We start from the raw sequence: 13,116 nt of genomic DNA, 5'->3' as shown, positions 1-13,116 counted from the left end.
CCATCCGCGAGTACATAGGGCTGGCCATATTCACTGCTCCGAGCTCTAGTGCAGTTTTTTCAGTCTCCTGTGGGCAAACTGGTTATCCAGAAAGCCTTTACAGTTTTTCTTTGAGCAAAGAGGGGGTAAAACATTTTCAACAGTTAGATGTTACTCCTTGAAGGAGACAAAACAGCTTACTTGCTATAAGCTGTGCCCTACAATTTAACAATTTAATCCTGCATCAACTGGCACTGTTGCCATGAAGTCCCCGTTTTCATTTACCAGCTCCTCTCAGCCCCTTCCTCTACACCGGCAGCAGCGTCTGCGTAACTCCCCGTGAACCCGACTTGGGAAGTGATCCAGGTGAAAACTGAAGCGGTGTGTACAAGCGTTTTCAGTGGGGTAACTTCCTCCATCTGATTTATCACACAGCTACACAAATGCCAGTAAGAGAGAAAACAGACAAAGGTGAGAGTAACAATAAAGCTTAATCCAGAATAAATCAACTCTTGGGAACACAAAACTAATTAAAACTGTGGGAAAAAGACCAACACGGAGACAAGCCCAAACAACTCCGCAAGCCTCCTTACTCGTTTCTAAACCTTTCTTTTTGTTTATTTACCCTTGGGAGGAAAACACTTGGACTCATAACACTACAAAGACAAATGGTTTAGAAATGTAAAATAGTGCCGTAGACAACAACTGGTTTGAGCCTTGAGAAACGCATCATAACCCAGCCAGGTAGTCCATGGGTGTGCATTCATTCCTCCAGCAGCGGTTATGTGCTACGCATTCAGTAGCTCTTAAGCTCAGGGCAACAGTGTCCTGATGAGACTTCCAGTTATGATACCTAGGGGAGGATTCATCTGACTAAATGGGAGTGCAAAACGCATTTTTGGCGAGTGCCTGGGCTGCTGGGCTAGTCAGTGGAGATCCCTACAGCCAGTGGATGCTATAGCATGATTCGTCTGACTCAGTGTGCTCGCTCTTGGTAACAGCGACGACGCTCAGCTCCATTAGCTGGATATATCAGATGTTTGCAGACGAAGATGCAGACACCTGCAGACACCTGAATGAGGCGAGATGCATGACAAGTGCACGTCCGTTACATGCGAAGCCATACATTCATATACCAAGTACGGAGTGAGAGATGAGATGTTTGGATCTCAACCTTTCGCTTTGCACGACTGCCCAAGGCGTAAGGTGGAGAGCAAGAGGGATAGATAAAACTGCCAATACGTTTATTTCCTCCCAGCAACAGCCTAAACACATCATTTACAGTTTTTTGTTTGTTTGTTTTTCTTTTTCTTTTTTAAAATCAAGGAAGCCTCACAACATCGCTTGAGAAACACTTGTTGCCACGTTAGTATACAGCCTTGCTTCTAAAGGATGGAAGAAGACAGTGTTTTCAGTAATGGTGATCACAAATGTAGGGTGAAACAAGGTGCTCCCAACATTGCTATCACCTCTAGAAACATCTCCAAGAAGAAACGCCTCCTTTTTTTTTTTTTTTTTTTGGTTTCCTTTTTGTTTTAAGCAAAGCAGGATTACCTTATAACTCTACCTCTTATTTACCTTGGCATTTACTGACTGTTAAATTAAGCTCCCTTTTACTGTGAAGCATTGCTATTATATTACCCACATCTACCACTCAGTACAACAGCTCTCCATCACTTTTGCAGCTGGGATTTCTTGAAAAAAAATGGAAGCATTTTGCACTTTATTGGATTCGGCTCAGTTGTTGCCCCCATGCCAAAAGGATGCTGCTACTTCCTTCCCTCAGCTTCCCCCACGCCCCTGCTTCCTCCCCGCTCACCCCTGCTGCCGCTGTGGCTCCTCAAAGCCTGCTTCCCACAGAGCGGGGAGGCTGAGGGTGGCCCCTGCGGAGTCACCCCAAGTCCAGCAAGATTTATGCTGGGTCCCCCTCATCTGTTACTTGCCTCGCTATCTGCCACACAACCAGCAAGCAGCACAGGAGGGTTTTCCACCGGTGCAGGTACAGGTTTCTGCTCTCAGTGACAGGTTTCTGCTTCACCGCCCAGTGTACGAGGTGTACAGATAAGGGATAAAGACAGGATTTCACTCACGGTGACAGCTCGTAGAACTGCAAAAACTAGGAGCAGGAACAATTAAAAGATAACTTCAATGTTGGATTTCCAGAGTTCTTCTGTGCCCTGCCTGCACACAGACCACTCACCACTTCTATTCTACATTATATACTTTACACTAACAGCAGCTCTGTTTAAATATACCCAATCCTCCACGCAGTCAGCATGGGAGCCAAATTTACAGATTATACTGTACATAAATTAATTTTCCCTTCAGATCATCTCTAAATTCACTGCTCTTCAAACAAGCAAAAAAGCAAAATGGGTATATCCGAAACAGAACATTTCACATTATTTGACCCACTGGCATTTTACACGGAATGAAAAACGTAGCCTTGTGCTGGATATTCTTAAATACTGCTTTCAAGGTTTCAGACTTGCCGTATGTCAGATAGGATTCTGCGTTAATATTTTAAAGTGAAAGATTCAATGCATTTATTAAAAGCAAGAACAAATTTCAGTATGTTCACATTCTTATGGCTCTGTAGTAACAAATATATCTTTCCAGTTTCCAATACAACTAAAGATGGTGCTCAGAAGAAGCATGCGTATAATGCTTATTACCCCTGCACAACAAGCCAGATATTACATTAGCTGAAAACTTAATGTAAACCAGCTTACAGGAAAATGTTTCTGGAATTTCTGGAAAAAAAAAAAAAAAAGGAAAGAAAAAAAAAAAAGCACTCTCTTTGGTATTTCCTAAAACAAAATGTTTTAGTATATATGGCAGGTTCTAAAAAGTGTTGCTACAGGTAGGTTGGTTGGATTCCTTCCCCTCACAAAAACTTGTCAGAATGGACTAAGAAATTAAGATGTCCTTCCGCCCCAGGTAAATCAATGTAAAAATTTTTGTATTACTCATTTGTTTTAGTAAATACAAGTCTCTTTACACAGGCTGCTTGTCTTCCTTACTTGTGCTGCCCGACAGGTATACAGTAAAACCCCCGAGACCTGTGGGAGAGGCAGGACACGAACAGCACAGCTCTCACAGAAGCTGCCTTTCTTCATATCCAAAGGTGGAACTGATACATACCGGTGCAAAGGGAAATTAATCCTACAAAAAATGCCATACAAGGTGATCAGTGTCACGAAAAAGAAGTACTGAAAATGCACACTTTCACTTCAAGTTGCAGATGTTTTGGAGACTATTTGATTCGCCTTTGGCTGACTGGAAGAAATAACTATCTCCCTACCTCATGGGTTCGAGGTACATGACAACTGGATTGCTCAAATGTACTGGAAAAATTTCAAATACATGAAAGCAGCATCATTTCCAACCATACCGCTACCCAGAAGCCAAACTTCAAACACTGCTCTAAGGAATGCCTTTCAAACCGTGCACCAAGCTGCCTGGTACGGCACGTACCCGTACTGCCACGCAGCAGCAGAAGCTGCCGTGTGCATCGCCACCCTGGGGAGGCTGCTTTTATGGTGTCAGATGAACTGCTGGTGGACAGGCAGTGAATTTCCTCCAGGTGAGCTGCTAATGGCCGCTGTGTACAAGGAAGCGTACCCATTCCTTTGTCATGAAGTTTAGTTTTGCCTTTAAGAAACCTCTGATGGTTACTTGCATTATAACGTATTCCATCTTTGCTTTTGCTCTTGCCCGAGTAAATATAACTTCTTAGAGAACACTATCCCGCATGGCAGGGGGGGCAGAGGGGTAGAACTGGATGGTCTTTAAGGTCCCTTCCAACCCAAACCATTCTGTGAAACAAATTCACTAGGAGAAGCTTGTGGTAATGGTCCTTAACCCCCGAAGTACGCATTAAGACTCCCTGCCATGCATTTTGCTCTCATTTTTCTTCATGCACCACGACTGTTGGTAGTCATTGTTCATTTACAGGAGTACGGAACTAATCTGAAGTATGTACTAACAGTGGGCAGTGACACTCCTATCCCTCAATGCACCAAAATCACTGAAGATTTCTCAAGTTTTCCATTGAACCTAAAAGCACAGTCCTCCCTCCATCCCCACACACATACGCCGAGGCTTCTGTTAAAGTACCAGGCATATGGTAAAATTGAATTTCATTGCTACGAGAAACCTCTCCTGTAGAGAGGGGACTGCTATTTGAAACCCTTCACTCGGCCAGCAGTCGGCACAGAAAGCAGCCGACCCTAAAACTTTCATGAACCAGGTCTCATACAGTCAGAGGTGTCGGTATGAGGTTAAAAACAAAAACAACAACAAAAAAAAAAACAAGAGAGGAAGAGAGAAGGTGGTTCTTCCCTGTGTGTTAGGGAACACATGTGATTAACACCGTCTCAAGGCACAAGCAGACAAGCGGCCACAGGGAAGCCAGCATGGGAATTCGCCATCCCCCGACAAGCACATACACGTGTGCTCGTAACCGTACGTAAGGTGAGCTGAACCACTCACTGCAAGGTGTTACAAGCCAAAAAGGTGAACACAAACATTCACCAGAAAGGCTGCAATTTTACACCATGCACTCACCAAGGTAATCGTTCATTTGGCCCAGCTCTCAGCATGCCATCTGCAAGCATTAGGAGTTCAAGGTAAACATGAAAAAGTCTAGCATTCTTCTTAATCTGATAACCAATAAAAATAACAAATACATCCTCCTCATTAAGATTTTACAATACTAGTACTAAGCAAACAATCTGCTCCTCCTAAAGTAAAACATCTTTTGTACTGTTATAGAGCAGTTTAGTTTCTACTCTGGTGAGTCCATTTGTGGTCTCAATGAAATAATGTTTGCATTTGAAGGGCATCAGTAATTTATAGCGGATTGAGAAGAGCTGGTGCTGCGATGCAAGATGAAAGAGATGACTAGTTTTACTTCATCTTAACTTTATCTATCATCACAGCTAGAACTGCAAGCTTGGCGTAAGTGGCTTAAAAAGAAGCCAAGAACTTGAGGGTCTCTTTACTGCGGTTACTGAACCATCCAGAGAAGAAACCTTCGCAAAATGCCCAGCTGAAATGGTTGTGAAATTAGCTTTCACAACGCCAAGTAATGTAATGGCTGGTTGCACGCAGGCAAGCAGCAGCACTCAAGCATCAATTTCCCTATCACCCATGCACCCAGAAGGAGAAGATATTGTGGATTCTGACTAAGTTGTGACAGCTGAACTTTTATTCACCATCATACTAGGAAAAGAAAAACCAAAGAGCCTGATCTTATCCTGCGGTTACAAAGTTGGGACAGCCTGAGCATATGCGTCTACCAGTAGAAAAGTCCTTGAACCGGCTGTTATTTATTATTCAAATGTGTTATTTTATTATTCAAAACTTCTTAGTTTTGAACAACTAATAACATATAAAGACCAGCGAAGAAATAAATTAAAACATACATCCACTGCATCAGCTGAAAGCCATCCTGGGCTTCTGCACTACAACGTAACACTCAGGCAGTTCTTTTATGAGATCCTCCCTTGCATCTACGAATGAATCATCACCACTTTCTACTGCAAAGCAAAGTTAAAAGCCAACAAAGAAATTGAACCCCTCTCAAATTACACTGATTTCACTTGCATTCTGCCTGGGTTCCTGTTGTCTCCTCGCATAACTCTTAAACTCCCACCTTGCCAAGGCTCCCAAAGTTTGAAAGGGTCTGCTCATATGAAGGGAGCTCATCGAGTGTTTTGTCTGTACCCAGACGAATCACCAACTGACAGTCAAAATCAAGCCTAAGGGGTCGTGGGTATTTTTGTTTGCTTGTTTGTTTTTTTAATTCAAATTCCTATACATTAATTTCAGCATACATTCAAACCAATTTAAGTTTCAGAATAAATAATAAAACAAATTTAAAAAAAATCAAATATAATTTAGTCCCACTTGAAACACTGGCCAGGTTGTAAGCATCTGAGAGTAATTAGAGAGAGAACATCAGATCAATCCTTGATGTATTTTCCTGGAATTCTAACAACTTCATTGCTGGGGTGCTAAGTCCCAATAATGACAAAAATGAACAACTCATCTGAATGGACTCTACTGTCCAAAAAAAAAATTAAAATTCTTCCATTTACTGAAACTTACAGGTTACCTCTGTGACCTTCGGAGGCCACACTGTATCTGCGTAATGAGCCAAATAAGGTAACAGCCTGCCAAAGTCATCCAATTTTCTAAATAGGGTGCTAAATGCGGAGCTTAATTACCAGTACTTTCCATATTCACCGATTATGTAACCAGCCTGCCTGAGCAGAATTTCAGGCTGGAATCGTCTGAACAGGAGGCTAAGAGCTGCGAGAAAGAAATGCTAGATGCAAAGACTCGCTCATCTTCCCTTCCTGAACCAGGACACCAGTTACGTATCCCATGCTCAAATAGCTCCAAGTCCGAGACATATTCACATTAACAGAGGAATGGAAAATCTTAACTATGTCTTATCTAACCTATCCCACCACAGGGAGGATTCTACCATAGCCTCCTGTAATCTGTCCAATAATAAATACTGCAGTTGAAGCTATTACTTCACAATAGCATCCTCTGGTTTTCTCACCTCCACCTTCATTTGGATCCCATGGTAGTCTAGTCTCTTCCCAGCCACAGGGGGTACATCCATTCAGAGGAAAGAATCTGCATGCATCCCTAAACTTTGGCAGTGGTGCTCTCTCTTCACCTGTAGCTAGAACTATCACCACAGTGCTAAAGGGCAAGAGGGAAAAAACAGTTGATTTAAGCTGTATAACCATTTAGCGCTTACTGTGCTCAGCACACAAACAAGGAACGTGCGGGGTGCTAAAACACTTCCCCATCCCCACCCCCAATGTTCACACCTGACGGGTATGCAAACAACAATTTTGCATCACAAGCTTTTTTTTAAAGAGATTCACAGTAAATAGCTGGTAACTAATAACTACAGCTCAGCAGAACACGCTTCAGTACTAGATCAGCTCTACATACCCATTTACCAATGCAGACATCCAAAGCTCACAATAAGAATTTGGGAAATAATGCTACCTATGAAAGCTCAGCTGTTCTTACACTGAAGATAAAATTAGACCATTCCAGCTAGATACAAATGTTCTCAACTCACTGACATAGCTGCTATTACTTAAATCATCAGCTATCAGTTTTGATGGGAATGCAGCAGCTATGGAGACAAGTCTCTCCAGATGCTCTGAACTGAGCTTACAGTAGAAGATAAGATCAACAGGGCAGTCAAAAAGCATTAATTTTGCTGATACCTCACTGTTCTGATCGCATATATGGACAGATTTCTCATATGATACAGAAATTACAATAGAACTTCAGATACCAAGTACCAAGGGATGAACACAGGTTTTTTTTTCCCGTCTCATCCATCAGTAAACTCAATATAGTCCTGAGTTTAATGGCACTTGAATCATAGTTTAGTACTTCTTATTTTGTAACTGCTGATGTTTTGTCCTTAAAAGAAGGACTGAATGTGACATTAATATCAGATTGCCTAGTTGTGGTATGTTTCGCTACGAGACACCAGCACCTTTTGAACACCCTATATGAGAACAGGAGTCTACCTAGAGCTTACCTGGTATACCATAAATACAACTATAAAGAAGTCAAAAAATATTACTTTGAACATATTCCTTCTCTTCTTGTGGCAAGCATCGCTTACTGGATCTTAATGAAGGGCAGGACAGGAAAGCTTACAGGAAACGGGACACAAGCACACTCTCACGCGGCGTACTTCCATCCCACCGCAGAGGGAAGAACGCCACTGACCACAGCCACAAGGGCTGAGCTGGAGTAAGACCTCTTCCATCCCTGATGGCGCACGTAGCCACTTGACAGCGCAAGCTACGAGGCAACTGACGATGCTGGAGACGCATTTTCTCCCGGCACATTCAGGACCTGGCACGTTCTGTACCATCAGGTAGCCAGGTTTTCTGCTTTCTGACACAGCCGTGGTCCCGGTAGGCACACCGCTGCTGCAGGGCCCTTTTCCAGGCACAGAGAGAAGCAGCTCTTCTGTCACACCAAGCCGGGAGCCACCGGGGCACGAAGCAGCATCTCCTACCCACCCGGTTTCCACACGGGGTGCGGGTTATGGCGCAGGTGCACCTTGACACCGTGCCCAAAGGTACCTGCGAGGAGTGGGGCAGAGCAACCCCTGGCTGGGCCCAGGAGGACGGCGATTGCCACAGGGGCTGGGGGCACCGCCATGGCACCCCGGGGTGCCGGGGTCTTGCCCCACCGGGGCTCCCGCTCCCACCCCAGAGGTGCTGGCGAGTGACAGGCCATCAAGTCGCCTTCCCCGGCTGCCCCAGCCCACCGCGCCGAACAAAAGGCCGGGCCGAGGCCCAGAAACGTCCCGGGGCTGCGGGGCCGAGCCGCCCGGCCAGCCCCGGGGGAAGGGGGCGAGCCCGCAGCCCGGCGGCCCCACGGAAGGGAGGCGAGGGGCTTGGGCGGCCCCCCCCCGCCCCGCCGCCCCTCACCGCCGCCTCGGGCCCTGCGGCGGGAGGGCTGCCGGGGGAGATGGACGCAATGCAACAGCTCCGGCGGCACGGAGGGAGAGAGGGAGGGAGGGAGGGAGGGAAGGAGCGAGGGGGCCGCACAATGAGGCCGGCGGCAGCCCCCACCGCTAACAAAAGCTCCCCAGCCCCGGGGGTCGCACCCGCCTCCGCCGCGGGGCTGCCCCCGGGAGGGGTCTCCCGTCGCCCCCCCGCCCCGATTCCTCCCCGGCCCCCCCCAAGTCGGCACGATGCAGCCCTCCCCCGGGGGGCCCGCGGCACAAAGCGGGCCGGTCCCGCCGCCCTTCTCCCCGCACCGACCTTGAGCCGCCTCGGGCGCCCCTAAGGTTTTGGTCACCGCCTTCCACACGTTGCAGCCCAGCAGGCAGAGGAGAAGCGCCGCCGACCTGCTCATCTCCACCCGCCTGCCGCCGCCAGGGAGAGGGAACCGCCGCCGGAGCCGCTGCCCGGAGGAGGAGGAGGAGGAGGAGAAAGAGCCGCATCAGGGGCCGGCCCGCTCCGCGCCTCCCTCCATGTTGCCGGGCGCTGCCCCTCCTGCTTTCCCCGCCCGCCGCGGCGCCCCGGCCTCCGCTGCCCCCGTCCCCCCCGGGCCGGGCGGGGAGGAGACGGGGGAGGGCTCCGCGGCCGCGGCTGCCTGCGGGGCGGCACAGCGCTCCCTGCCGGCCCTGCCCCGCCGAGGGGGGCGGCCGGGGGTCGCCGGGCGGCGTGGGAGCCCGTCCGCCGAGCCCCGCTGCCCGGCCGTGCCATGGCCGCAGCACGCCTGGGACCCCGCCGGCTGCCGCCGCGCTTACCTGCCCCTGGGCTTCGTCCCTCCTGCCCCGCCGCCCCCCTTCCTCCCCTCAGCAGCCGCAAAATGGCCTCTCCCCGGCACCACGCTCGCCCGGCGGGGGGGACGAGGCGGGAGAGGGGCGCGATGGCTCGCAGGGGCCTGCTCGCCTGTTGCAGACCCAAAGCGGTTTTGAAAATAAACACAGCAGCGATCGAAGGACCAACCGAGAATCCATCTGCTGCTTTTGCATACAGAATCGTTTCGTGAAAGGGCCTTCGGAAACGGGGCAAGAAAGGAAGGGCGAGCGGTTGAAGGCAGATGCTGAAGGCCGAGGTCGCGGTTCTGCACCCGCTTTGGCCTTGCAAAACCCGTGCGGATGCGGTGGTGGCTGTCACTGCCGTGCTTAACAGGGTGTCACAGGAGGGTTTCTCTCAGGTTTAATTTGTGCCATCCATAAGAGCATCTCTCGGTGTACTTTTTCTCCAGGAGACAGAACACAATGCCGCAGCGCTCACTTCTCCCCTTCCTGGCTCTGCTGAGCGTTATGCTTCCTAGGGGAGCGAGAACAGGCACTGCTCATGTTTCCTCCGGTGCAGAGACTGCTGCTAGGGACAGCTATTATGGCAAGTCTTTACACAGCTGTGCAAAGCAAAGCCTCTGCCCCACCAGCTCACGGATTTCCCATGATCTGGTCCCAAACACTGTCTATGCTTCTGTTTGCCTGTAAGACTGAAGTTTGCATACCTAAAAGTTTAATCCCTCATAGAGGCATCTTATGGCTTCAGGTTTTACTTGTAACATAATTCTATTTTTAAATAAAATCTACCATAAAAATGTTGTATATTTATTTATAGGAAGCAATACAGTTGTTTACCACTTCAGTATGTAAACAGACTAGCTACCGCAAGCTACAGGTTGTTTCTTTACTGAATTTTATGGAACTCATATCCCAGAAGTATAAAACTGATTTTGCAATCCTTGAATATTTTCCATTTTCTTTTTGGAGACACTCCAATTGCTTATAATGTATTTTACCCTGATTTTATGGTTAAGAGGTTCAAATATGTTTTCTTAGACTTGACAAATATGGTGTAGACATCGCTATTTTTTTATTTCTTTTTTTATTGAGAGTTTGGAGGATGTATTTGTAAAGCTCATTCCTATGAGAAAAGTAGTTACAGAAAGACTATTCATTTCAAAGAAAAGACCAAATGAGCACATACAGATCATCTGATTTTATTCCTGTTCTTAAAACAAAGATTTGATCTGATCTTATCCCTGTATCTTAAAACAAAGATTTGAATACTGTCTCATGTCGTGTCTGAACATTTACAATGAGCCAAAAATGGACTGAAGAGCCCAGAGAATTTATAACAGAAACTGAATGAAGGTTTCGAGGCTGTTAGTTACTATCATAGAATCACAGAATCATTAAGGTTGGAAAAGACCTCCAAGATCATCTGGTCCAACCACCAACCATCACTACTATGACACATTCCTTCATAAAGAAAGAATGTTGGCCATATGGTAAAAAAATGCACATGGTCTACCATCTTTTTTAAGATCCTACTTCTCTTTCTTTGGATGTCCATGGATTTAAATTAGCATAAATAAGATGAAAGTCATAGCTTGAAAGTTACGTGTAAGAGATCTCTGTCCATAAAGAAAGCTAGACTGATTTCTTACAAAGAAGAATATGCATTTTCCTGAATATAGTTCTATTATTTTCATAGAAAACAGATACCACGCTCCTTGCAGCATCAGCGGATAACTACTCCAAACAAAATTTTGACAATTATTGCTGTTTGGAAAACATGCTGTTTTAAATTATCAGTAAACCCTACATCACCTCAAAGAAGGCATTAGTCTGTGTATAGCATCAAAAAAGCTACCATACTTTGTCTCTTTGTCAACCATTTTAATAAATTATTACAGCTATACATTGAGGCAAAATAAACAGCATAGAAGTGCTTTTCCATTTCTGATTAGTATGTCTGGGTAGCTGTAGCAATGAAAACAGATTTCAAGCTTCTGTATTACATCAAAAATGCTTCATTTTCTGTAGACCAGAACTTGGCATGAGTCAAGTTTTTGCAAGAGCAAGCTGAAACGGGTTGGAAAGTACTTCATTATTGGTCCATGTAATGAGGAAAAGTTTACGCTAAAGCAACAAGATACCTGGATGTTTATTATTAGCATTAATGTTTTGATAACAACTTTGCCATCAAATGATGGCATTAAATATATCTCCTTGGAATGGTTGGGGTGGAAAAGAAATGAGATATTGCACTGAGAAATAGGATATTACACTGAGTTTTGTCCAGAATTTACATTTATGAAAGCAAAAAGCCTTTTACACAGGGCTCAATCATCTTTTATAAAAATAGAAGCTTTCGCTTTATCACTAGTAAACAAATATTCTGTTTCAAGGTTCAGTTTTGGCAGCATTTGTTCACTTGACCCATAATTCAATGAATTTGCAGTTCCAGAAAAGGAAGGTTTGTAATTCATAGTAAAAGCTACAGGCATATGGAAGGTTAACTTTGCTTTTTCCTCATTGCCTTCTTCCTTCAAATAAGAAAGACAACTTGTGGGCACTCAGCATAGCACTTGCCCCTCTCCTATGGCTGTACATTGAGAACTATCAAAACTCATCGGGATTATACACTGCTCTGGCCTCACTGTGTTATGTTTCCCTACCTAACTTGATTAAGAGACCTTAAAGTTATGAAATTCAACTTTGTAAGGCTAGTGGTCTCATAGCTTTCGGGTTTTATTTAGCCTAGGAAATACAGCTCGCCTATCTGGATTCCATGACTAAGAGATGCCATTATCTGCTACCACTTCACAGAAGACAATTAGATGGGAAGATAGGACAAAAGCTTTGTGGGAAGTGGTTATTCAGAGATCTCTTATTTTCAAATGATGTATCAGTTAATATATATATATTGATATTACAATATTCCATCTAAAGATAACTTCTCAGATGATGAAAAGAAAAGCAGTATATTCCACTCTATTTCCATAACTAATTTGACCTACTGCAATGAGATGCAGATACCTGATCCTAAATAGGCTGTGCATATTTTAAAAACACAAGCTATATGTACAATACCACAGGCTTCCTGTGTTAGCTCTCTTTATTGGAGCCCAGATATACTTAAAGACTATACTGGGCACGCAGGGCTTGTCTCTTTCCCAAGTAAGCTAAATTTATATATATAATTATATGGTAGCACTCTCATAAATGCACCCATTCATGTCATGAAAGTGAGCTATTCTTCCAAATAGCTCCTCTTGAGATGATCCTTTCTCCCTTGCTTCAGAGAGCACTTAAGTATCTAATACTGACATATTGGTAACACCATTGATTTCTGAATGAACACTCACTGTGACACATGGGATAGTTCATGTCTTAGAGCTCAATTCAAATCCTCTTCAAACTTAAGCAAATATCAGTTATACCCCGGTCATGTTTTCATGCTTTTTTTTTTTATTATTATTGGTACCTATTGGCTATACACCTTTATAGGAAAAAGGGAGCCGATTTCCTGCAGCTTGAGTAAACAACACATGAGAGATGTCAGTAAATAACACTGAAATACAATAAAATGCCCTGAGACAGGCTCCCGTGAGAGTTTAGCTAACTCTGCTCATTTCTGTTTAGGAGGGATATTTGAGCCCTGGCATTGGAGGTGCAGTGGGGGCAGGATGTGTTCTTATCCCAAGCTAGGAAATAAAATGTCTCCTTTCTACAGCATTTCCTATTCCTCCAGTCTGAGCTGAGGCTACGCATTACACATTTTCACATTGTATGAACAAACAAATTTCCAAATA

At 45.2% G+C, this 13,116-nt stretch overlaps 1 protein-coding gene across 4 annotated transcripts in view; it reads right to left on the bottom strand.

The window, feature by feature from the left end:
* Positions 1 to 10,022, bottom strand: part of FAM171A1 (family with sequence similarity 171 member A1) — an 89,666-nt gene extending 79,644 nt beyond the window's left edge. The window contains exon 1 of one of the 4 annotated variants that reach the window (XM_040548111.1): positions 9,302 to 10,022. Coding sequence is in view for 3 of the 4 variants with exons in the window: in XM_040548108.1 (XP_040404042.1) it covers positions 6,557 to 6,749 (193 nt within the window). In the remaining variant the exon portion in view is untranslated. Of the gene's footprint in view, positions 1 to 6,556; positions 6,935 to 8,810; positions 9,079 to 9,301 lie in introns of those variants that run through there. The other 3 variants (XM_040548113.1, XM_040548109.1, XM_040548108.1) reach the window with 3 other exon arrangements.
* Between the last annotated feature and the right edge of the window lie 3,094 nt (positions 10,023 to 13,116).

The sequence above is a fragment of the Cygnus olor genome, chromosome 2 (assembly GCF_009769625.2).
Source record: "Cygnus olor isolate bCygOlo1 chromosome 2, bCygOlo1.pri.v2, whole genome shotgun sequence".
NCBI lineage: Eukaryota > Metazoa > Chordata > Aves > Anseriformes > Anatidae > Cygnus > Cygnus olor.
The sequence above is the reverse complement of the archived record's forward strand: the minus strand, read 5'-3'. Positions and strand labels throughout refer to the sequence as shown.